This window comes from Somniosus microcephalus, chromosome 1, assembly GCF_052327205.1.
Source record: "Somniosus microcephalus isolate GS21.2 chromosome 1, FLI_Smic_1.0, whole genome shotgun sequence".
Lineage (NCBI taxonomy): Eukaryota > Metazoa > Chordata > Chondrichthyes > Squaliformes > Somniosidae > Somniosus > Somniosus microcephalus.
Genome location: NC_140987.1, coordinates 464,230,654 through 464,253,239, shown reverse-complemented (window position 1 = coordinate 464,253,239; position 22,586 = coordinate 464,230,654). Strand labels below are relative to the sequence as shown.

The following is a 22,586-nucleotide window of genomic DNA, read 5'->3' as shown; positions in this document are numbered from 1 at the left end:
CAAATCTATCTTTGCCAACTCGCGCCTCATACCTACATAGTTTGCTTTGTTCAGATTTAAGACCCTAATGTCATCTGTCATTGGGAAAATGCTGGAATCCATTATTAAAGGAGGTAATAGCAGGACATTTAGAAAATCATAAGACAATCAAGCAAAATCAACATGGTTTTATGAAAGGGAAATCGCGTTTGACAAATTTGCTAGAGTTCTTTGAGGATGTAACAAACAGGGTGGATAAAGGGGAACCAGTGGATGTGGTGTATTTGGATTTCCAGAAGACATTCGATAAGGTGCCACATAAAAAGTTACTGCACAAGATAAGAGCACACGGGTTGGGGGGGAATATTTTGGTATAGATAGGGGATTGGCTAACTAACAGAGTCGGGATAAATGGGTCATTTGCCGGTTGGCAACCAGTAACTAGCAAGGTGCCACAGGGATCAGTTTTGGGGCCTCAACTATTTACAATTTATATTAATGATTTGGATGAAGAGACAGAGTGTACTGTGGCCAAATTTGCTGATGATACAAAGATAGGTGGGTTAGCAAGTTATCAGGAGGACACAAGAGTCTGCAAAGGGATACAGATAGGTAAGTGAGTGGGCAAAAATTTGGCGGATGTGGGAAAATGTGAGGTTACCCACTTTGGAAGGAAGAAAGAAAAAGCAAATTATTATTTAAATGGAGTGAGACTACAAAATGCTGCGGTAGAAAGGGATCTGGGGGTCCTAGTACATGAAACACAAAAAGTTAGCATGCAGTTACAGCAATTAATTAGGAAGGCTAATGGAACATTGGCCTTTATTGCAAGGGGTATGGAGTATAAAAGTAGGGAAGTTCTGATGCAACTTTGCGCTGGTGAGACCGCACCTGGAGTACTGTGTAAAGTTTTGGTCTCCATCTTTAAGGAAGGATATAGTTGCATTGGAGGAAGTACAGAGAATGTTCACTAGAGTCAGAGTCATAGTTATACAGCACAGAAAGAGGCCCTTCGGCCCATCGTATCCACACTGGCCATCAAGCCCCATCTATTCCAATCCTATTTTCCAGCACTTGGTCCGTAGCCTTGTATGCTATGGCCTTTCAAGTGCTCATCTAAATGCTTCTTGAATGTTGTGAGGGTTCCTGCCTCTACCACCCTTTCAGGCAGTGAGTTCCAGATTTCAACCACCCTCTGGGTGAAAATGTTTTTTCTCAAATCCCCTCTAAACCTCCTGCCCCTTACCTTGAAACTATGCCCCCTGGTTATTGACCCCTCTACTAAGGGGAAAAGTTCCTTTCTATCTATGCCCCTCATAATTATGTACACCTCAATCAGGTCCCCCCTCAGCCTTCTCTCTTCATAGCTGAAGCGCTCCAGCCCAGGTAACATCCTGGTGAATCTCCTCTGCACCCTCTCCAATGTAATCACAGCCTTCCTATAGTGTGGCGACCAGAACTGCACACAGTATCCCAGCTGTGGCCTAACTAACGTTTTGTACAGCTCCATCATAACCTCCCTGCTCTTATATTCTATGCCTCGGCTAATGAAGGCAAGTATCCCATATGCCTTTTTAACTACCTTATCTACTTGTCCTGCTGCCTTCAGGGATCTATGTACATGCACACCAAGGTCCCTCTGATCCTCTGTCCTTCCTAGGGTCCTACCATTCATTGTGTATTCCCTTGCCTTGTTAGTCCCTCCCAAAATACATCACCTCACACTTTTCAGGGTTAAATTCCATTTGCCACTGTTCCGTCCATCTGACCAACCCGTCTATATCGTCCTGTAGCCGGAGGCTTCCCTCCTCGCTATTTACCACTCCACCAATTTTCGTGTCATCTGCAAACTTACTGATCATACGTCCTACATTCATATCTAAATCATTAATGTACACTACAAACAGCAAGGACCCAGCACCGATCCCTGCGGTACACCACTGGACACAGGCTTCCAGTCACAAAAACAACCTTCGACCATCACCCTCTGCCTCCCGCCACTGAGCCAATTTTGGATCCAATGTGCCAAATTGCCCTGGATCCAATGGGCTCTTACCTTCTTGACCAGTCTCCCATGTGGGACTTTGTCAAAAGCCTTACTGAAGTCCATATAGACTACATCAACTGCACTACCCTCATCCACACAACTAGTCACCCCTCGAAAAATTCAATCAAATTGGTCAGACATGATCTCCCCCTGACAAAGCCATGCTGACTATCCCTGATTAATCCTTGCCTCTCCAAGTGGAGACTAATTCTATCCCTCAGAATATTTTCCAATAATTTCCCTACCACTGATGTTCGGCTCACTGGCCTGTAATTCCCCAAGATTATGAATTTAGTCATCTTAGCTGAACAACTAGATAAAGTAATTAAAAACTAAATTAAGTTATAGGTAGATTAAATAAAATATTTATCTGCAACACGAACCACTACAGGTATCGGTGGAAAAAAGCAGCACCTCCTTCCTCCTCTGCACCAAATTCCCACTCTTGCCCAATTCCCAACTTTTACACGTTTGCATGCACTCAGTTTAAGACAACTGCAAAAAAAAATGTATTCGTTCCGAGATATCGGCATCGTTGGCAAGGCCAGCATTTATTGCCCAGCCCTAATTACCCTCGAGGTGGTGGTGGTGAGCCACCTTCTTGAACCGCTGCAGTCCGTGTGGTGAAGATACTCCCACAATGCTGTTAGGGAGGGAGTTCCAGGATTTTGACCCAGCGACAATGAAGGATCAGCGATATACTTCCAAGTCAGGATGGTGTGTGACTTGGGGTTGGGGGGGGGGGGGCGGGGAAGAGACTTGGAGGTGGTGGTGTTCCCAAGTGCCTGCTGCCCTTGTCCTTCTTAGGTGGAAGAGGTCGCGGGTTTGGGAGGTGCTGCCGAAAAAGCCTTGGCGAGTTGCTGCAGTGCATCTGGTCGATGGTACACACTGCAGCCATGGTACGCCGGTGGTGGAAGAAGTGAATGTTTAAGGTGGTGGTGGATCGGGTGCCAATCAAGCAGGCTGCTTTGTCCTAACATAGAAGATAGGAGCAGGAGTAGGCCATTTGGCCCTTCGAGCCCGCTCCGCCATTCAATGAGATCATGGCTGATCACCCAAATTCAGTACCCTGTCCCTGCCTTCTCCCCATATCCCTTGATCCCTTTAGCCTCAAGAAATATATCCAACTCTTTCTTCAATAACAACAGAAAATGCTGGAAAAACTCAGGTGGTCAGGCAACATCCGTGGAGAGAAATTTGAGTAGACGTTTCGGGTCGAACCCTTCTTCAAAACTGGAAAGAAACTAGATCGAAGGCAGGGCTGCGATCGGACAAAAGAATAAAAGAAACAAAAGTAAAAGTAAAAGAGATTAGAAGCTAGACGAGATGGTAATAGGCTGAGATTAGGTGTAAAGTGTACTGGCAGGGCAAGAGATAGCTGCCAGGTGTGAGAGCGAAACAAAAGGAAAGGGGCGGGGGGGGGGGGGGAAAGGGAGTGGAAAAATTCTTGAATATATTGGATGGTGTCGAGCTTCGAGTGTCGTTGGAGCTGCACTCATCCAGGCAAGTGGAGAGTATTCCATCACACTCCTTACTTGTGCCTTGTAGATGGTGGAAAGGCTTTGAGGAATCAAGAGGCAAGACACTCGCAACAAAATACGCAGCCTCAGACCTGCTCTTGTTGCCATAGTATGTGTGTGGCTGGTTCAGTTAAGTTCCTGGTCAATGGTGACCCCCCAGGGTGTTGATGGTGGGGGATTCAGCGATGGTAATGCCGTTGAATGTCACGGGGAGTTGGTTAGACTCACTTGTTAGCCATTCCGTGGCATTTCTATCTGCATGATGCGAATGTTACCTGCCACTTATCAGCCCAAGTCTGAATGTCGTCCAGGTCTTTTTGCATGTGGGCATGGACTGCTTCATTATCTGAGCAGTTGTGAATGGCACTGAACATAGAGTCAGAGTTATACAGCACAGAAAGAGGCCCTTCGGCCCATCGCGTCCACGCCGGCCATCAAGCCCTATCTAATCTAATCCCATTTTCCAGCATTTGGTCCGTTCCCTTGTATGCTATGGCATTTCAACTGCTCATCCAAATGCTTCTTGAATGTTGAGGGTTCCTGCCTCCACCACCCTTTCAGGCAGTGAGTTCCAGATTCCAACCACCCTCTGGGTGAAAAAGTTTTTCCTCAAATCCCCTCTAAACCTCCTGCCCCTTACCTTGAATCTATGCCCCCTTGTTATTGACCCCTCTACTAAGGGGAAAAGTTCTTTTCTATCCACCCTATCTATGCCCCTCATCATTTTGTATACCTCAATCAGGTCCCCCCTCAGCCTTCTCTGCTCCAAGGAAAACAACCCCAGCCTGTCCAGTCTTTCTTCATAGCTGAAGCGCTCCAGCCCAGGTAACATCCTGGTAAATCTCCTCTGCACCCTCTCCAAAGCAATCACATCCTTCCTATAGTGTGGCAACCAGAACTGCACACAGTACTCCAGCTGTGGCCTTACCAGCATTTTGTACAGCTCCATCATAACCTCCCTGCTCTTATATTCTATGCCTCGGCTAATGAAGGCAAGTATCCCATATGCCTTTTTAACCACCTTATCCACCTGTTCTGCTGCCTTCAGGGATCTATGTACATGCACACCAAGGTCCCTCTGATCCTCTGTCTTTCCTAGGGTCTTACCATTCATTGTGTATTCCCTTGCCTTGTTAGTCCGTCCAAAATGCATCACCTCAGTTTTCAGGGTTAAATTCCATTTGCCACTGTTCCGCCCATCTGACCAACCCATCTATATCGTCCTGTAGCCTGAGGCTTCCCGCCTCGCTATTTACCACCCCACCAATTTTCGTGTCATCTGCGAACTTACTGATCATGCCTTTTACATTCACATCCAAATCATTGATGTAGACCACAAACAGCAAGCGACCCAGCACCGATCCCTGCGGTACCCCACTGGACACAGGCTTCCAGTCACAAAAACAACCTTCCACCATCACCCTCTGCCTTCTGCCACTAAGCCAGTTTTGGATCCAATGTGCCAAGGCACCCTGGATCCCATGGGCTCTTACCTTCCTGACCAGTCTCCTATGCGGGACTTTATCAAAAGCCTTACTGAAATCCATGTAAACCACATCCACTGCACTACCCTCATCCACACACCTAGTCACCCCCTCGAAAAATTCAATCAAATTGGTCAGACATGATCTGCCCTTGACAAAGCTATGCTGGCTATCCCTAATTAACCCCTGCCTCTCCAAGTGGAGACCAATTCTGTCCCTCAGAATTTTTTCCAATAATTTCCCTACCACTGATGCAGTCATCAGCGAACATCCCCATGTCTGACCTTATGATGGAGAGAAGGTCATTGATGAAGCAGCTGAAGATGGTTGGGCCTAGGACACTGCCCTGAGGAACTCCTGCAGCGACGTCCTGGGGCTGTGACGATTGACCTTCAACCACCACAACCATCTTCCTTTGTGCTAGGTATGACTCCAGCCAGTGGAGAGATCCCCCCCCCCCGCCCCCGAGTTCCATTGACTTCCGTTTTACTAGAGCTCCTTGATGCCAGACTCGGTCAAATGCTGCCTTGATGTCAAGGGCAGTCACGCTCACCTCGCCTCTGGAATTCAGCTCCTTTGTCCATGTTTGGACCAAGGCTGTAATGAAATCAGCAGCCGAGTGGTCTTGGCGGAACTAAAACTGAGCATCAGTGAACAGATTTTTGGTGAATAAGTGCTGCTTGATAGCACGGTCGATGACACCTTCCATCACTTAGACTGATGGGGCGATAATTGGCCAGGTTGGATTTTTCCTGCTTTTTGTGGACAGGACATTCCTGGGCAGTTTTCCACATTGTCGGGTAGATGCCAGTGTTGTAGCTGTACTGGAACAGCTTGGCTAGAGGTGCGGTTAGTTCTGCCCCACAAGACTTCAGCACGACAGACGGGATGTTGCCGGGCCTCATAGCCTTTGCTGTATCCAGTGGGCTCTACATAGACATAGAAAACAGGAGGCCCCTCGAGCCTGCTCCGCCATTCAATGAGATCATGGCTGATCATCCAAACTCAGTACCCTGTCCCTGCCTTCTCCCCATATCCCTTGATCCCTTTAGCCTTAAGAAATATATCCAACTCTTTCTTGAATATATTTAATGAATTGGCCTCAACTGCCTTCTGTGGTAGAGAATTCCACAGGTTCACCACTCTCTGGGTGAAGAAATTCCTCCTCATCCATGTCCTAAATGGCTTACCCCTTATCTTTAGACTGTGACCCCTGGTTCTGGACTTCCCCCGCCATCGGGAACATCCTTCCTGCATCTAGTCTGTCTAGTCCTGTTAGAATTTTATAAGTTTCAATAAGATCCCCTCTCATTCTTCTAAACTCCAGCAAGTCTAAGCCCAATCGACCCAATCTCTCCTCATACGTCATTCCTGCCATCCCAGGTATCATTGTTTCTTGATATCGAATTAGCTAAAGACTGGTTTCTGTGATGGTGAGGACCTCAGGAGGAGGCCGATATGGACTGGCTGAAGATGGTTGCAAACGTTTCAGCTTTGTCTTTTGCACTCGTGGATAGGGATATTCATGGAGCCTTCTCCTCCCGTTATTTGTTTAATTGTCCACCACCATTCACGACTGGTGGTAATTTGTGGTTCCAAATTACACAAAACAGCAATCCAACACTTCCATTAGAATCCATTAAGTGCTCCATCACACTTATATTGCACAAAACACCAATCCAGATAAGCTAATAATCATTTGCTGTGAAACTGACATATTTGTGAAAGACTGCAGGAGTCTTTGTTTACATGCAAGACAATAGCAGAGTGTGCCCGTATAAAATCAATTCACAACTGTAGTGTCCCTGCCTCCATGCTCGAGCGGGTCACCTAATTAAGGCCACAATCAGCGATCAAAGCTGAGACTTAATGATCTGCATGATTTAGTATCGCAACAGCTGCCGAGAGCCAAGCAGAGCTTTCCCAATATTCCATAACACAACTCCATGTTACTAACTACTTTCATTTCATTCTTGCAAACCTCAGTCAACGGCCCAAAGAAACCAAACCAACTTTACAGATTTACTGAAATAAAAAAAAAGGCTGGAAGTACTCGGCAGGTCAGGCAGCATCTGCGGCGACAGAAAGAGTGAACATTCGACCGGACCTCAAAATGCGCATCCGACCACGTATCTACACCATCACTAAGACTACCTATTTCCACCTCAAACATCGTGTGACTCCGTCCCCTCAGCTCATCATCTGCTGAAACCCTCATCCATGCTTTTTGTTACCTCTAGACTGGACTATTCCAACGCACTCCTGGCCAGCCTCCCACGTTCTACCCTCTAAACTTGAGGTCATCCAAAACTCGTATCCGAACTCGCACCAAGTTCCATTGACCCATCATCGCTGACCTACATCGGCTCCCAGTTAAGCAACGCCTCAACTTTAAAATTAGAAAACATAGAAAAATAGGTGTAGGAGTAGGCCATTCGAGCCTGCTCCACCATTCAATATGATCATGGCTGATCCTCTGACTATTCCCGCTCTCTCCCCATACCCCTTGATGCCTTTTTTGTCTAGAAATCTATCTCCTTCTTAAATATATTCAGTGACTTGGCCTCCACAGCCTTCTGTGGCAGAGAATGCCACAGGTTCACCACCCTTCGAGTGAAAAGATTTCTCATCTCAATCCTAAATGTCCTACCCTGTATCCCGAGACTGTGACCTCTCGTTCTAGACCCCCCAGCCAGGGGAAACATCCTCCCTGCATCCAGTCTGTCTAACCCTGTCAGAATTTTATACGTTTCAATGAGATTCCCTCATTCTTCTATACTCGAGTGAATACAGGCCTAGTCCACCCAATCTCTCCTCATACGACAGTCCTGCCATTCCAGGAATCAGTCTGGTGAACCTTCGCTGCACTCCCTCTATGGCAAGTATATCCTTTCTTAGGTAAGGAGACCAAAACTGCACACAGTACTCCAGGTGTGGTCTCACCAAGGCCCTGTATAACTGTAGTAAGACATCCTTGCTCCTGTACTTAAATCCTCTTGCAATGAAACCCAACATACCATTTGCCTTCCTAACTGCTAGCTGCACCTGCATGTTTACTTTCAGTGACTGGTGTACAGTCCCTCTGTACATCAACATTTCCCAATCTATTACCATTTAAAATAATACTCTGCCTTTCTGTTTTTCCTACCAAAATGGATAACTTCACATTTATCCAAGTTATACTGCATCTGCCATGTATTGCCCACTCACTCAACTTGTCTAAATCGCCTTGAAGCCTCTTTGCATCCTCCTCACAACACCACCTATTTATATACAGGAAAAGTTCTGATATCCAGTACCGACAGGACCGGCGTGATGCCGATCTATCAAAAGTTCCAGAGTGGTGAGCGGATTATCTACCCAGGCTGTTTTTAACTAAGAAAAATTTAAAAATCAAGAAATGTGCAATATACAGTACAGTAATTGGGTACTCACCTACAGAATGTTGTGTTAAATGGATGGTGAAAGATGCTTGATTAAGTACAGTACTGCCAGTTGATGGTAATCCATAACGCTTTAATAACTTAACAGTAAAACAAAACTTAAACAATTGTGCAGTGCACCAAAACTTAAACGACTGTACAGTACAGTATAAAGTACGTAGTGGTTGACTGTACACTTATTCCAAGCCAACTGGTTCATCAGGATCATGCACTTCAACAGATTCTTCAGGCACTTCCAGTGCTCCAACTCTTTTGGAAGTTTTCTTAAACATGTCCCGGATGTCTGCTTGCTTAGTGGACTCTTGCCTTCTTTGCAGAAAGGTAGACTGCAGAATATGGAGCTGCATAACTTCTTGGGCAGGATAGCAAGAACGGCTTTCAGCAAATTTGATGAATGAAGCAAGATCTGCTGCAGCTTTAGCCCAAGAAATCTTGTTCACTTCAGAAATCTCAGTCTTCAGTTTCCAATCACACTTTCCTTTTCTTTCCTTGGATTCAAAACAGTCTCCATTATTTCATCATCACTTAGCAAATGCACAACAGCAACTTCTCTATCGGCATCAACCCACTGCTCAATATCACTTTCACTGAGGTGATGTAGAGGGTTTGCTGGGCCTACATCTTTCACCATGTCAGCCATTTCCATTACTGCAGTCTTCCGCGGACAAACATTGAACCCACAAAATTCCTCCTCTGAAGAAGAACCTTCAGCAAACATTACAGAAGGCCACAATTTGCACCAGGCTTGTCTCAAAGTGTGACCTTTCACCAATTTCCAGGAACATGCAACATTAAAGATGGCATCTTTAAGATTGTAATCCTTCTGAAATGCCTGAATAGTACCTGTACTGTCATCTTGGCTTATCAGTCTACATAGGAAGTCTTTCTTGTAATGACACTTGAGATTTTGGATAACGCCCTGGTCCATGGGTTGTATGAGAGAAGTTACATTTGGTGGCAAATAAATGGTGAAAATATTTCCAGAAACCAACTCGGATTCATGCAGATGGGCTCTACAATTATCCAGCAATAAAATGCATTTGCTATCTTCAGGTTTCCTTATTCTATGGAAATGTTCCCTCACAGATGGAGCAAAAGTATGATGGAACCAATTTGCAAAGGTTTCCTTATCCATCCAAGCATTTGTTTGAGCTTTGTACTCAACAGGTAAGTGCTTCACATTTTTAAATGCACGGGGATTTTTATACTTCCCAATGACGAGAAGTTTAACCCGATGTGATCCAGCAGCGTTCGCACGTTAGCACGGTTACACGATCTTTATTTTTCTTGTAACCTGAAGCATTAGCCTCACTAGCCCCAGCAAGTGTTGATTCTGGCAAAAACCTCCAAAATAAGCCCATTTCATCAGCTTTGTATAGCTGTGCTGGCGACAAATCATGTTGCTGCACAATCCGACTGAAATAATCGCAGTATTCTTCTGCGGCGTCGTGATCAGCTGATTTCTTCTCCCCGCAAACAACAAGTCGTCGTATCCCATGCCGTGCCTTGAAGCACGATAGCCATCCATCAGAGAAAGCACACTTGTCAGGTGAGCTCCATCTTTGCATAAAAATCCTTCGCTTTTGATATTAGCATGGGTCCGGAAATCGGAACACCCTCTGAACGCTTCAGAGCAAACCACTCAAAGCACAGTATCCAGCTCTTCAAGCTTAGGCTTACGAAGCGTGCGCCGTTTCTCTACACTCTTAGATGTCTCCGAGCTTGCATAAAACTGGAGCAGCTTATCCTTCTGCGCTTTGATGTCGTACATTGTTGACGAACCGATTTTGAATTCTTTCACAATGTGCATACGCTCCCATTTCTAGTCGTTTGCATATATCAATTTTCTGCTTTAAAGTTACCACTCTCTTCCTTTTGGTTGGATCAACTTTTGGGATTTCCATAATGCAGTCCAATAAGTTGCAGCAGCGTTGGAGACACACAGTACTCTACTGGAACCCCGAAAAATGGCGGATCAGAAGAGGCTACCGGCAGCGTGGGAGGGTGAGACTCCTGATGCAGGGCTTCTGAGGTGTTCCGAGTTCCGCTGGCGCCAAGAGGCCGAGTAGTGGCAGTTTGTAGAACTACCCCCACTGACGAACTCGGCAACCGTTGGAGACTCGGACTCGGAACCGGCAACATTGCCGGTTACTCAGGCGCTGTTTTCGGGGGGTGAATTCTGCCGGTAGAGCGAGTTTTCCGGACATACAACCTCCGGTTAAACCAAGTTTCCTGTATATACACACACTGCATTTAGTGCCCATCCCTAATTGCCCTTGAGAAGATGTGGTGAGCCGCCTTCTTGAACCGCTGCAGTCCATATGGTGTAGGTACACCCACAATGCTGTTAGGAAGGGAGTTCCAGGATTTTGGCCCAGTGACAGCGAAGGAACGGCGATACAGGTCCAAGTCAGGATGGTGTGTGGCTTGGAGGGGAACTTGTAGGTGGTGATGTTCCCATGCGTCTGCTGCCCTTGTCCTTCTAAGTGGTAGAGGTCGCGGGTTTGGAAGGTGCTGTTGAAGGAGCTTTGGCGAGTTGCTGCAGTGCATCTTGTAGATGGTACACACTGCAGCCACAGTGCGCCGGTGGTGGAGGGAGTGAATGTTGAAGGTGGTGGATGGAGTGCCAATCAAGCGGGCTGCTTTATCCTGAATGGTGTCGAGCTTCTTGAGTGTTGTTGGAGCTGCACTCATCCAGGCAAGTGGAGAGTATTCCATCACACTCCTGACTTGTGCCTTGTAGATGGTGGAAAGGCTTTGGGGAGTCAGGAGGTGAGACACTCACCGCAGAATTCCCAGCCTCTGGCCTGCTCTTGTAACCACAGTATTTATATGGCTGGTCCAGTTCAGTTTCTGATCTATGGCAACCCCCAGGATGTTGATAGTGGGGGATTCAGCGATGGTAATGCCATTGAATGTCAAGAGGAGATGGTTAGAGCCTCGCTTGTTGGAGATGGTCATTGCCTGGCACTTGTGTGGTGCGAATGTTACTTGCCACTTGTCAGCCCAAGTCCGAATGTTGTCCAGGTCTTGCTGCATATGGACACGGATATATATATTATATTATATATTTTTTTTAATGGGGCCCAAGCACTGATCCCTGCGGTACCCGACTAGTCACCGCCTGCCACCCCAAAAAATACCCATTTATTCCTACTCTCTGCTTCCTGTCTGTTAACCAATTTTCAATCCATGCCAGTATATTACCCCCAATCCCATGTGCTTTAATTTTGCACAATAACCTCTTTTGTGGGACTTTATCAAAAGGCCTTCTGAAAATCTAAATACACCACATCCACTGGTTCTCCCTTATCTATTCTACCAGTGATATCCTCAAAAAACTCCAGTAGGTTTGTCAAACACAATTTTCCTTTCATAAATCCATGTTGACTTTGTCTAATCCCATTGATGTTTTGAAAAAGGGTTTCGACCCGAAACGTCAACTCAAATGTCTCTCCACGGATGTTGCCTGACCTGCTGAGTTTTTCCAGCATTTTCTGTTGTTATTTCGGATATTTTCTAAGTGTTGCGTTATCACATCCTTTATAATAGACTAGCATTTTCCCTACTACTACTCATCCTTGTTTTCAAATCCCTCCATGGCCTCGCCCCTCCCTATCTCTAATCTCCTCCAGCCCCACAATCCTTCGAGATATCAGCATTCCTCCAATTCTGGCCTCTTGATCAACCCCGATTTTAATCGTTCCACCACTGATGGCCGTGCATTCAGCTGCCAAGGCCCAAAGCTGTGGAATTCCCTCCCTAAACCTCTCCGTCTCTTTCTTCCTTTAAGACGCTCCTTAAAATCTGTCTCTTTGATCAAGCTTTTGGTCATCTACCCGAATATCGCCTTATGTGGCTTGGTGTCAAATTTTGTTTGATGACGCTCCTGTGAAGTGTCTTGGGACGCTTTACTATATTAATGGCGCTATATAAATACAAGTTGTTGTTGTTGTTTCCTGTACCAAGAATGAATACGTTGTACTGGGATTCAATGCTTCATCACTACAAGCATTCTACTGAAACACAAAACCAAACCAGCCATCGAACAAAACCTCTAACATGATTATATGGCTGATATCACAATTAGAAAACAGGCCACAGGTAATGTTCAGAGGTAGAAAAGCTGAACAGATCCACAGGTAATGTTTTCAGCTTCAAGCTTTCAGGCTGCACTGAAAATACTTGTTTTTTTTGGGCTGTGTCTCCAACACATCACATCAAAAAGGCAATGGAACCATTAATTTAAAAAAAAAATCACAAATAAATCTCCTCAGGGAAAGGAAACAAAGAGTGCCTCAAAGGGAAGGAAGGGAAGACGCAATAAAAAGGAACCAATTAACCAGCAATACCCTCTTGTATTTCCTTATGACTGGCTCAAGAACAATGCTGGAACCTAGTAACAGTGAAGTGGACACGTGCAACACCAAAATATTATAAAACGCTGTTTACTGTAGCAATTGGAACCAGATAAAGATTATTCAGCTACAGTTTGATGAGAGAATAGGATGCAGAATCAGTAGTGCCTGAAATAACTTGGGATTTCATTTGCCCATTGCTGCAAAAAAGTTAGCAACTTGACAAAAAAAAACACCGCCAGCCCACGGCTCCCACCGCCAGGGCTATAGCATTTTAATGCATCATTTCTCAGTACCATATATCTACTGATCAACCATCAACTGCCGCAGCGGAGATAATTTTTTTAACTGTGCACAGCCATATTTTGGCAAGGGACTAGCAGAGAGGCACAACCAGCAATTTGCACAAAATGGGCATTTAACATACAAAAATATACCCCAGCAGGCATGAGAATGACACGAATAGCAGAAGATTGAAAAGTTCAGTGTAAGGAGAGCCATGAAAAGGGGAAGATTCACTGGAATGGGATCAGGAAGTTATAAAGGAAGGCTCCAAAAATTGGCGCTTTTTTTTTTTTTTTTTTTAAAAACACTGGAACAAAGAAGGTTAAAGGAGGATTTAAGAACAGTTCTCAAAAATATGAAAGGATAAACTTTAATGAAGAAACATTAAGACTGAGAATTACCATTAAAAGGACAAAGAGAAAAATAAGAAACTTTTGCACACAGAGGGTTATTAGAACGAATGTTGAATGCTGTACGACAGGGGGCTATTGAGGCAGAGACTAACATTTAAAAGGGAACTGGATACAGATTTCAGAAGGAAGAATATGGAAAAACAGGAGAGAAACAGGATTAGAATGAACAGCTCCAATTGAAGAGCTGGTGCAGGAGCGATGTGTCAAATAGTCTCCCCTTGTGCTGTCAATTCCAGGAACTGCCACCTTCCAGAGAGGAAAAAGCAAAATTTAAAAACCTTTCTCCACCCCATCAAAAAAAAAATCCCCAAAACTCATGTAATATCTTGTGGTCCTATGGGCCTTAATCTAGCACTTGAAATCGCCACACCAGATGAATCTATATAAATAGCAGGCAACTCTGGAAGCCGAATTTGCAACCTTCTAGTTGAGCTTCAAATATTTAAATACTTGACATGTTGGGGGGTTGGGAAGAAGAGATACCTTCCACCTGAAGTCATGTTTGCTAACCCCAGCTCAGTTGCTTGGTTCAGTCCGCACTGTAAACTATGCTTGACTTTGCAAAGTGAAATTGGATTGGAAAATCCAAAATTAGCTGCTGCTGGTAGCATTTGCTCAACATTCCCAAGTTGACTTCAAGTAAGGACCACCTATTGCCTCAATCAAACAGAGAGCAGAGCGCTACAGTGCAGAAAAAGAGAAAAATGTTACCAAGATCAATCTTGCAAAGAAAAAGGAGCTGACTATCTGAATTCAAAAACAATCCTCAGCCACTATCCCAGTAACACGATGAGGCTGCCTTGGTGCAGACAGCAGCAGAGCGGGCCTGTGTTGTGACAGCCGCCGAGACGCAGTTCAATGCTCCCAACATTCTGCATTTTTCTGCTATTCAGTCATGCATTTTTGTTATTGTTGAAAGTGCTGCGGAATTACACTGCAGAAGATGAAGACCTTGGTGGTCCCCGAAGGACTCAAGCAAAATAGCCAGGTCCTTTGTTCATGGGGAGAATGCAACCCATTTGGCCATTCAAAGAAGAAATAAAAGCAACAGGCCTGGGAAGGGAGGGAATAGAAAAAGAGATGAAACAGAAAGGAGAAAATAGTTTGGGTCTAATTACATTTGCCAGCATTTCATCCAGTCAGCCACAGATAAACAATTTCTTGCTTAAATGCTTCATGGTGAATGTTAAGATGCAGTGCACTGATTAAACATGTTTGAACTCATCTGGGCACCTGCGAAACTGCCAAGCAGATTTGTCCATGAATATTATTACCTAGGCTAATACCACTAAAATGTGGTTAGATTGTCAAGAAAAATGGCATGCAAACACGAAGTATTAAACCTACACAATATGTAATGATTACAGGTCAATCTTGGTTTTACTTGGCTGAACAATCCAGGAGCTTAAGAGGGAAATCCCGTGCACTATCAACATCCCACTGCCAAGAATCACATGCAGCATTCCATCTCTGTGAAGCAGGACAACCCGTGGACAAATGCCGCTTGTGTAATTCATCAAGGTCCAGCCAGCCTTACAATGTCAGAGGGAATAAAATACAGGGACAGGTAAACAGTCCACAGACACACTGCTGAATTCTCATCTACAGAGCTCCATAAAGGTTTTCACTCAGTTATTTTGAAGTGGAATGAGCATTCTATCAATTAAAAATTGCTTTGGGGGGGGGGGGGGGGGGGGGTGGAAAGAGAGAAGAAACACACACGCACATACACAAACACACAGATAAATAGAGAACACATAAACCTACAGATATACATAACAGCATAGACAGAGATATAACTCACGCTCAGACTTGTACAAAAATGACACTCACACATGCTGGAGTCAGGGTTCCATTGAGCTCACTGCAAACAAATCCCTCCGCGTTCTCCGTCATTGTATTCTCAGCATCAAAACACATCAAATACAGACAGAGGCCCAATCACCCACCCCGCCTGTCATTGCAACGACTAAGAAGTGACTCCATTTCCTTCAATCTACAATTGGAAATGGTCAATCGGCCGTCTTTATATGGGAAGAGCAATCAGACAGCCACAGAATCCGGGACACTGGCCTTTCATTCGACTGTTAGAGCCACATTAAGCGAGGAATTGGAATCTTCACCCACACTAGCCAATGCATGAATCTGATGGGAAAATACCCCTGGGGTCTGGGCCCTACTGGCACAATAACCCTTCCATCTTCCCTCACTTGTGGGGTGGGAGGGGGCTGTCACACCCACACTTCAAGGACACCACCCCCCACACCTGGAGGGGGTGGGGAGACGAAAGAAACGGTCTGTAGGCAAGCACAACTTCTTGACAAAGGAACTGAAGCTGGGCTGTTTTGCTCCCTGAACCCCCGCCCCCTCCAGTCCCTCACTGATCCCCTCCTCCCCAGCCCCTCACTGAACCCCTTCCCCCCCTCCCCAGCCCCTCACTGAATCCCCTCCCCAGCCCCTCACTGGGTCCCTTCCCCCACCCCCCCCTCCCCTCCCCAGCCTCTCACTGGGTCCCTTCCCCACCCCCCTCCCCAGCCTCTCACTGAATCCCCTCACCGGGTCCCTTCCACCCCTTCGCCGGGCCCCCTCCGCCGGGCCCCCTCGCCGAACCCCTCCGCCGGGCCCCCTCGCCGAACCCCTCCGCCGGGCCCCCTCCGCCGGGCCCCCTCCGCCGGGCCCCCTCGCCGAACCCCTCCGCCGGGCCCCCTCGCCGAACCCCTCCGCCGGGCCCCCTCGCCGAACCCCTCCGCCGGGCCCCCTCCGCCGGGCCCCCTCGCCGAACCCCTCCGCCGGGCCCCCTCGCCGAACCCCTCCGCCGGGCCCCCTCGCCGAACCCCTCCGCCGGGCCCCCTCGCCGAACCCCTCCGCCGGGCCCCCTCGCCGAACCCCTCCGCCGGGCCCCCTCGCCGAACCCCTCCGCCGGGCCCCCTCGCCGAACCCCTCCGCCGGGCCCCCTCGCCGAACCCCTCCGCCGGGCCCCCTCGCCGAACCCCTCCGCCGGGCCCCCTCGCCGAACCCCTCCGCCGGGCCCCCTCGCCGAACCCCTCCGCCGGGCCCCCTCGCCGAACCCCTCCGCCGGGCCCCCTCGCCGAACCCCTTCGCCGGGCCCCCTCGCCGAACCCCTTTGCCGGGCCCCCTCGCCGAACCCCTTTGCCCAGCCCCTCGCCGAACCCCTTTGCCCAGCCCCTCGCCGAACCCCTTTGCCCAGCCCCTCGCCGAACCCCTCGCCAAACCCCTTTGCCCAGCCCCTCGCCAAACCCCTTTGCCCAGCCCTTCACTGAACCCCTTTCCCCAGCCCCTCATATGCCCCCAGCCTCTCCCCACAGTATTTTTCACTATTTGCTGTGATTCTCTTGAAGTTTCTCCGCTAAAAAACATTCCTTTTCACCCAGTCACCGGTCAGCACAGGCCGGGTCCCTCTCTCACTGCCCCCAGTCTCCCCCCTCCCGGTGCCCGGAACTTACCCGCCATCTCCCGCGGGGGGAAGCCGCTGAAGCCAAACGAGCTCAAACCTTTCATCACCTCGGAGCAGCTCCGGGACTCGGGCCGGGCAGAACCGCAGAGCAGGGCGAGGGCCAGGGCACACAGAATGAACGGGGACATGGTGCTAGCTCGGGCCGGGTCAGACCCCGCTCTCCGCCCCCTGTCCCGGACTGGGCAAAAGTTTCCCAAGTCGCGGAAACTTCAGTCTCGCCACCGGGAGAAGGGGAGCGGGGAGAAGGGGAGCCCGGGAGAAGGGGGACAGGGAGCCCGGGAGAAGGGGGAGCAGGGGAGGGGGGCAGGGAGCCCGGGAGCGGGGAGAAGGGGAGCCCGGGAGCGGGGGCCGAGCCGGCTGACAAAGAGCTGCAGGAACACGCGGGCTGGAGCCGGGAGCTCAGCACCGCCACCGCGCACTGGCGGATCCCGCGTCCATCACACCAGCCCCGCGGCTACACGGTAATAAACCGAGGGTGCGCGCAAGTGGCTGCCGCCTCCATGGGCAGGGGGCGGTGGGTGTCCGGAGCCGCTGGTCAGTCGGTGAGTGTCGGGAGCCGCTGGTCAGTCGGTGAGTGTCCGGAGCCGCCAAAAGTGAGTACAAATTCCAACAAAGTTTATGTCGCGGCTCCTGCTCCCGAGATAAACTTTACTGCGCGGCCATTGGTCAACCTTAGCCGTCAATCAGAGACTCGAGTGATCTGATTGGATGATGACTGCCGCGGGGCGGGGCCAGCGCGTTTAATTAATGAATGGAACTTCATGATAAAGCGGCCCATTCACAGAACGGGAGCCAGAGAGGGACAGACACTGTGGGGTGGGTGGGTGGGGGATCGGCGGGGGGAGGGAGAGAGGGGGGAGGGGAGAGGGGGGAGGGGAGATCAGCGGGGTACATATCAGGAACACTACAAGGACCACCAACACACCAACCGAGACCAGAGAGGATCCCCATGCAAAACAACAATATCAGACCTGCACCACTCCTGTCCCACAGGGGAATAGGACTGCTCCCAGCCAGACAGAGGGAGAGATGCACAGGACGTACGCAATACCTCAGACAGAAACAATCCATTAAGAGACAATAAGCAGATGTGCAGCAGCATCTACTTCCGCCTCTATGGATCAAGGACTAATTAATAGAAAGAACTGTAACCAAAATTGTATTAACTTTTGTAGACAACTGATGTGATCTTTTTTTTCCCCACACTTAGACACGACAAACACGTACCACTCTTTAACCTATCATAGTAAAAGATCAAACTTAACATGAAATCCTTATATATTTCGACCTGGAATATCCAAGGTCTACGCTCTTCACTGCGAGAAGTGAAAAGTAGGACCCCAGAGTTCATAGATGAAACTAAGACCTAGATATTATCATTTTACAGGAAACTTGGTATAAAGGAAAAGGACACACTGGCTGTCCCCAAGGGTACACTGAGCTGGTGGTCCCCTCCAATAAATTACCAAGTGTAACCCAAGGCAGAGACTCCGGAGGCATACTGATCTGGTTTAAAACAGAACTTAAGAATTACATCAAATTTATAAAAAAGGGCGAAAACCATATGTGGCTCAAACTTGAGAGGGAGATTATCTCAAACACCAAGATGTTTACATTTGCGCACTTTATATCCCTCCAATCGATTCCCCGTACTTAAAGAGGACACCTTCTCCAACATGGAGGGGGAAATTATCCAATACCAGGCCCAGGGGAACGTGTTGATCTGTGGGGACCTCAATTCAAGAACGGGCGAAGAACCAGACTTCACCAATAATCAGGGAAACAATTACATTTTCGGGAATAACCACTTTGACATCCCTCCCTTTCCATACAGGCATAACTGCGACAAGCAGTCAAATACCAACGGAAAACAGCTACTACAGCTCTGTCGAAACCTGGTCTGTACATTGTCAATGTAGGTTCATAGGAGACCTCCTAGGAAGATCGACCTATTGCTCACCTCTTGGCTGCAGCACAGTAGACTATATGATTACAGACTTAGACCCATCCTCTTTCAGAGCATTCACAGTCAAACCACAAACAACACTGTCAGATCACAGTCAAATTACTATGTTCCTCAAAAAGACAGAAACAAACAACATAGAAACACAACCAGTAACTGTACAACACCAAAAAATCGTACAGATGGGCCAAAAACGACACAGAAAAATACCAGAAAACAATTAGCAATGCATCAACTCAAGCTCTCTTAGACACCTTTCTGGATAACATATACACTCACAATAAAGAAGGCGTAAACCGGGCAGTTAGTAAACTAAACAATATTTTTGATAATTTGGCAACAAATGCAAACTTGAAAGCTCGCAAGAACAAACCCAAAACAAAAACTATGAAAAATGGTTTGACCGAGATTGCCATAACATGAGGAAAAAACTTAGAAAAATATCAAACCAAAAACACAGACATCCAGAAAACGAGGAACTACGCCTTACTTATTGTCAGACACTAACACAATACAGAAACACACTCAGAACCAAAAAAGAGCAATATATTAAGAATACACTCAGCTCCATGGAGGAATCCATTGATTCCAATTGTTTCTGGGAAAACTTGAAAACACTACACAAAAAACAACACGACGATTTGGCCATCAAAATGGGGACACATGGGTAAACCACTTTGAAAAATTATACCAGAAAAACACACTAAGACCAGAGCAACACCAAATATGCAAAAAACTGGAAAAGCTAGAAATGGCCATAAAAGATAACCAAAACCCGCTGGACGCCATAATAACAGAAAAAGAACTTCTTGAAAAACTCAAGGACCTGCGACCAGGAAAAGCCTGCGGGACAGACGGCATACTAAACGAGATGATTAAACACACAGACAACAAAATGAAACTGGCTATCCTAAAACTCTTCAACTTGGTTCTGAGTGTCGGTTATTTCCCTGATATCTGGAACAAAGGACTCATAACGCCCATATACAAAAGTGGGGACAAAATCGACCCAAACAACTATCGAGGCATCTGTGTAAACAGTAACCCGGGGAAGGTATTCTGTAGCATCATAAACAAAAGACTTATAAACTTCCTTGAGGAGCACAATGTCTTGAGTAAAAGCCAAATTGGATTCCTGCCAAACTATAGAACATCCGATCATATCTTCACCCTACAGACCCTAATTGACAAACACGTTCACCATAACAAAAGCAAAATCTACGCATGCTTTGTAGATTTCCAGAAGGCTTTCGACTCCATCTGGCATGACAGTTTATTCCTGAAACTTATCGAAAGTGGGGTAGGAGGGAAAACATATGATGTAATTAAATCAATGTATACAAACAACAAATGTGCAGTTAAAATTGGAGACAAACAAACAAAATACTTCCCACAGGGGCGGGGGGTGACGCAGGGCTCGCCAATCTCACCGACACTCTTTAATATTTACATAAATGGATTGGCAAAACTACTTGAACAATCTACAGCACCCGGCCTCACCCTATATGAATCCAAGGTTAAATTCCTCCTCTATGCAGACGACCTGGTTCTGCTGTCACCTACTAAAGAGGGGCTACAGCAAAACCTGGACCTGCTGGAGTCGTACTGCCAGACTTGGGCCCTGACAATAAATCCCCAAAAAACCAAAGTCCTTGTGTTCCAGCAAAGATCCAAACATCAGGGACTCAAAATAAATTTCACAGTAGGAACAACCAAAATTGAACAAACCACTAACTACACATACTTGGGCTTAAAAATCAGTTCTACGGGAAACTTCAAACTGGCTGTGAATGAACTGAAAGAGAAAGCAAGAAGGGCTTTCTATGCCATCAAAAAATCAATCCAAATAGAAATCCCAATTAGCATTTGGCTCAAAATTTTCAAATCAGTAATTGAACCAATTGCACTCTATGGCAGTGAGGTATGGGGACCGCTAACTCAACAAGAATTTGCAAAATGGGACAAACACCCAATTGAGATCCTACATGCAGAATTCTGTAAAAGTATCCTCCGGACTCAAAGGAAAACAGTAAACAATGCATGCAGGGCGGAACTAGGCCAATATCCATTAATAATCACTATCCAAAAAAGAGCCACCAAATTTTGGAATCACCTACAAATGAGCAATCCCCAATGCTATCACTACGACGCCCTGAAATGCCAAGAGCTGACCATAAAGAAGAATACCCTCAGTCAACTAGTCCTGGGACTCAGTGAAGTAACTACTAACAATACTAACAATAACCAGCCCCAGGACAGTGACAGGGTAACACAAAGAATTCGACCCAACACAATCGTCGCTAAGCAAAAGGAAAAATATCTGACATATTGGGCAGAAACAACAAAAACCCAAAGCAAACTCAATTGCTACTTGGCCCTAAACAGGCAATACAACATAGCTGATTACCTGACCATGGTAAAGGATAACAAACTGAGAAGAACCTTGACAAGGTACAGACTTAGCGAACATAGCCTAGCGATCGAAAAAGGCAGACACAGGCAGACCAGGCTGCCAAGAGAAGACAGGATATGCTCTCACTGCAGTCAGGGAGTAGTGGAGACAGAGATGCACTTCCTCACAGCCTGCGGAAAATATCAGGGCATCAGGGAGAATTTCTACCAAAAATTCTCACAAATATGCCCTGATTTCAGAAATCTGAATGACAACCAAAAACTCCCATTCCTACTGGGAGAGGAGAGAAGCTGTGTAACACTGGCGGCACACTATGTTACAGCTTGCCATGAACAGAGGGACAACCAGTAAACTAAGAAAAGAATATATATAAACAATGCGAATGTATATTTATACACTCAGGGATATACCTGTTTATACACTGTATGAATAGAACTGCGTTTATGTGCTAAACCATAAATGTATTTTGATGCTTTGGCAACATAAGATGTAACTTATCATGCCAATAAAGCGATTTGAATTGTGAATTGTGAATTGGGAGAGGAGAGGGGGGGGGAGGGGAGAGGGGGGGAGAGGAGGGGAGGAGAGGGGGGGAGGGGAGGGGGGGGAGGAGGGGTGGAGGGAGGGGGGGAGGGGAGGGGGGCAGGGGAGAGGGGGGGAGGAGAGAGGGGGGAGGAGAGAGGGGGGGAGGAGGGAGGGGGGGAGGAGAGAGGGGGGAGGGGGGAGGAGAGAGGGGGGGAGGAGAGAGGGGGGGAGGAGAGAGGGGGGGAGGGGGGAGGGGGGGAGGAGAGGGGGGGAGGAGAGAGGGGGGGAGGAGAGAGGGGGGGGAGAGAGGGGGGGAGGAGAGAGGGGGTGGGGGGGGAGGAGAGAGGGGGGAGGGGGGGAGGAGAGAGGGGGGAGGGGGGGAGGAGAGAGGGGGGAGGGGGGGTGGAGAGAGGGGGGAGGGGGGGAGGAGAGAGGGGGGGAGGGGGGAGGGGGGGAAGAGAGAGGGGGGAGGAGAGAGGGGGGAGGAGAGAGGGGGGGAGGGGGGAGGGGGGGAGGAGAGGGGGGGAGGAGAGAGGGGGGGAGGGGGGGAGGAGAGAGGGGGGGGAGAGAGGGGGGGAGGAGAGAGGGGGTGGGGGGGAGGAGAGAGGGGGGAGGGGGGGAGGAGAGAGGGGGGAGGGGGGGAGGAGAGAGGGGGGAGGGGGGGTGGAGAGAGGGGGGAGG

The 22,586-nt window shown here is 47.7% G+C and overlaps 1 protein-coding gene across 1 annotated transcript in view; it reads right to left on the bottom strand.

Annotated features, from left to right (window-relative positions):
• LOC147125400 (glypican-4-like) overlaps nucleotides 1-17,271 on the bottom strand; it is a 263,841-nt gene extending 246,570 nt beyond the window's left edge. The window contains exon 1 of the mRNA XM_085995209.1: nucleotides 16,994-17,271. Coding sequence (XP_085851335.1) covers nucleotides 16,994-17,132 — 139 coding nt within the window. The 5' untranslated portion in view covers nucleotides 17,133-17,271. The remainder of the gene's footprint in view (nucleotides 1-16,993) is intronic.
• Between the last annotated feature and the right edge of the window lie 5,315 nt (nucleotides 17,272-22,586).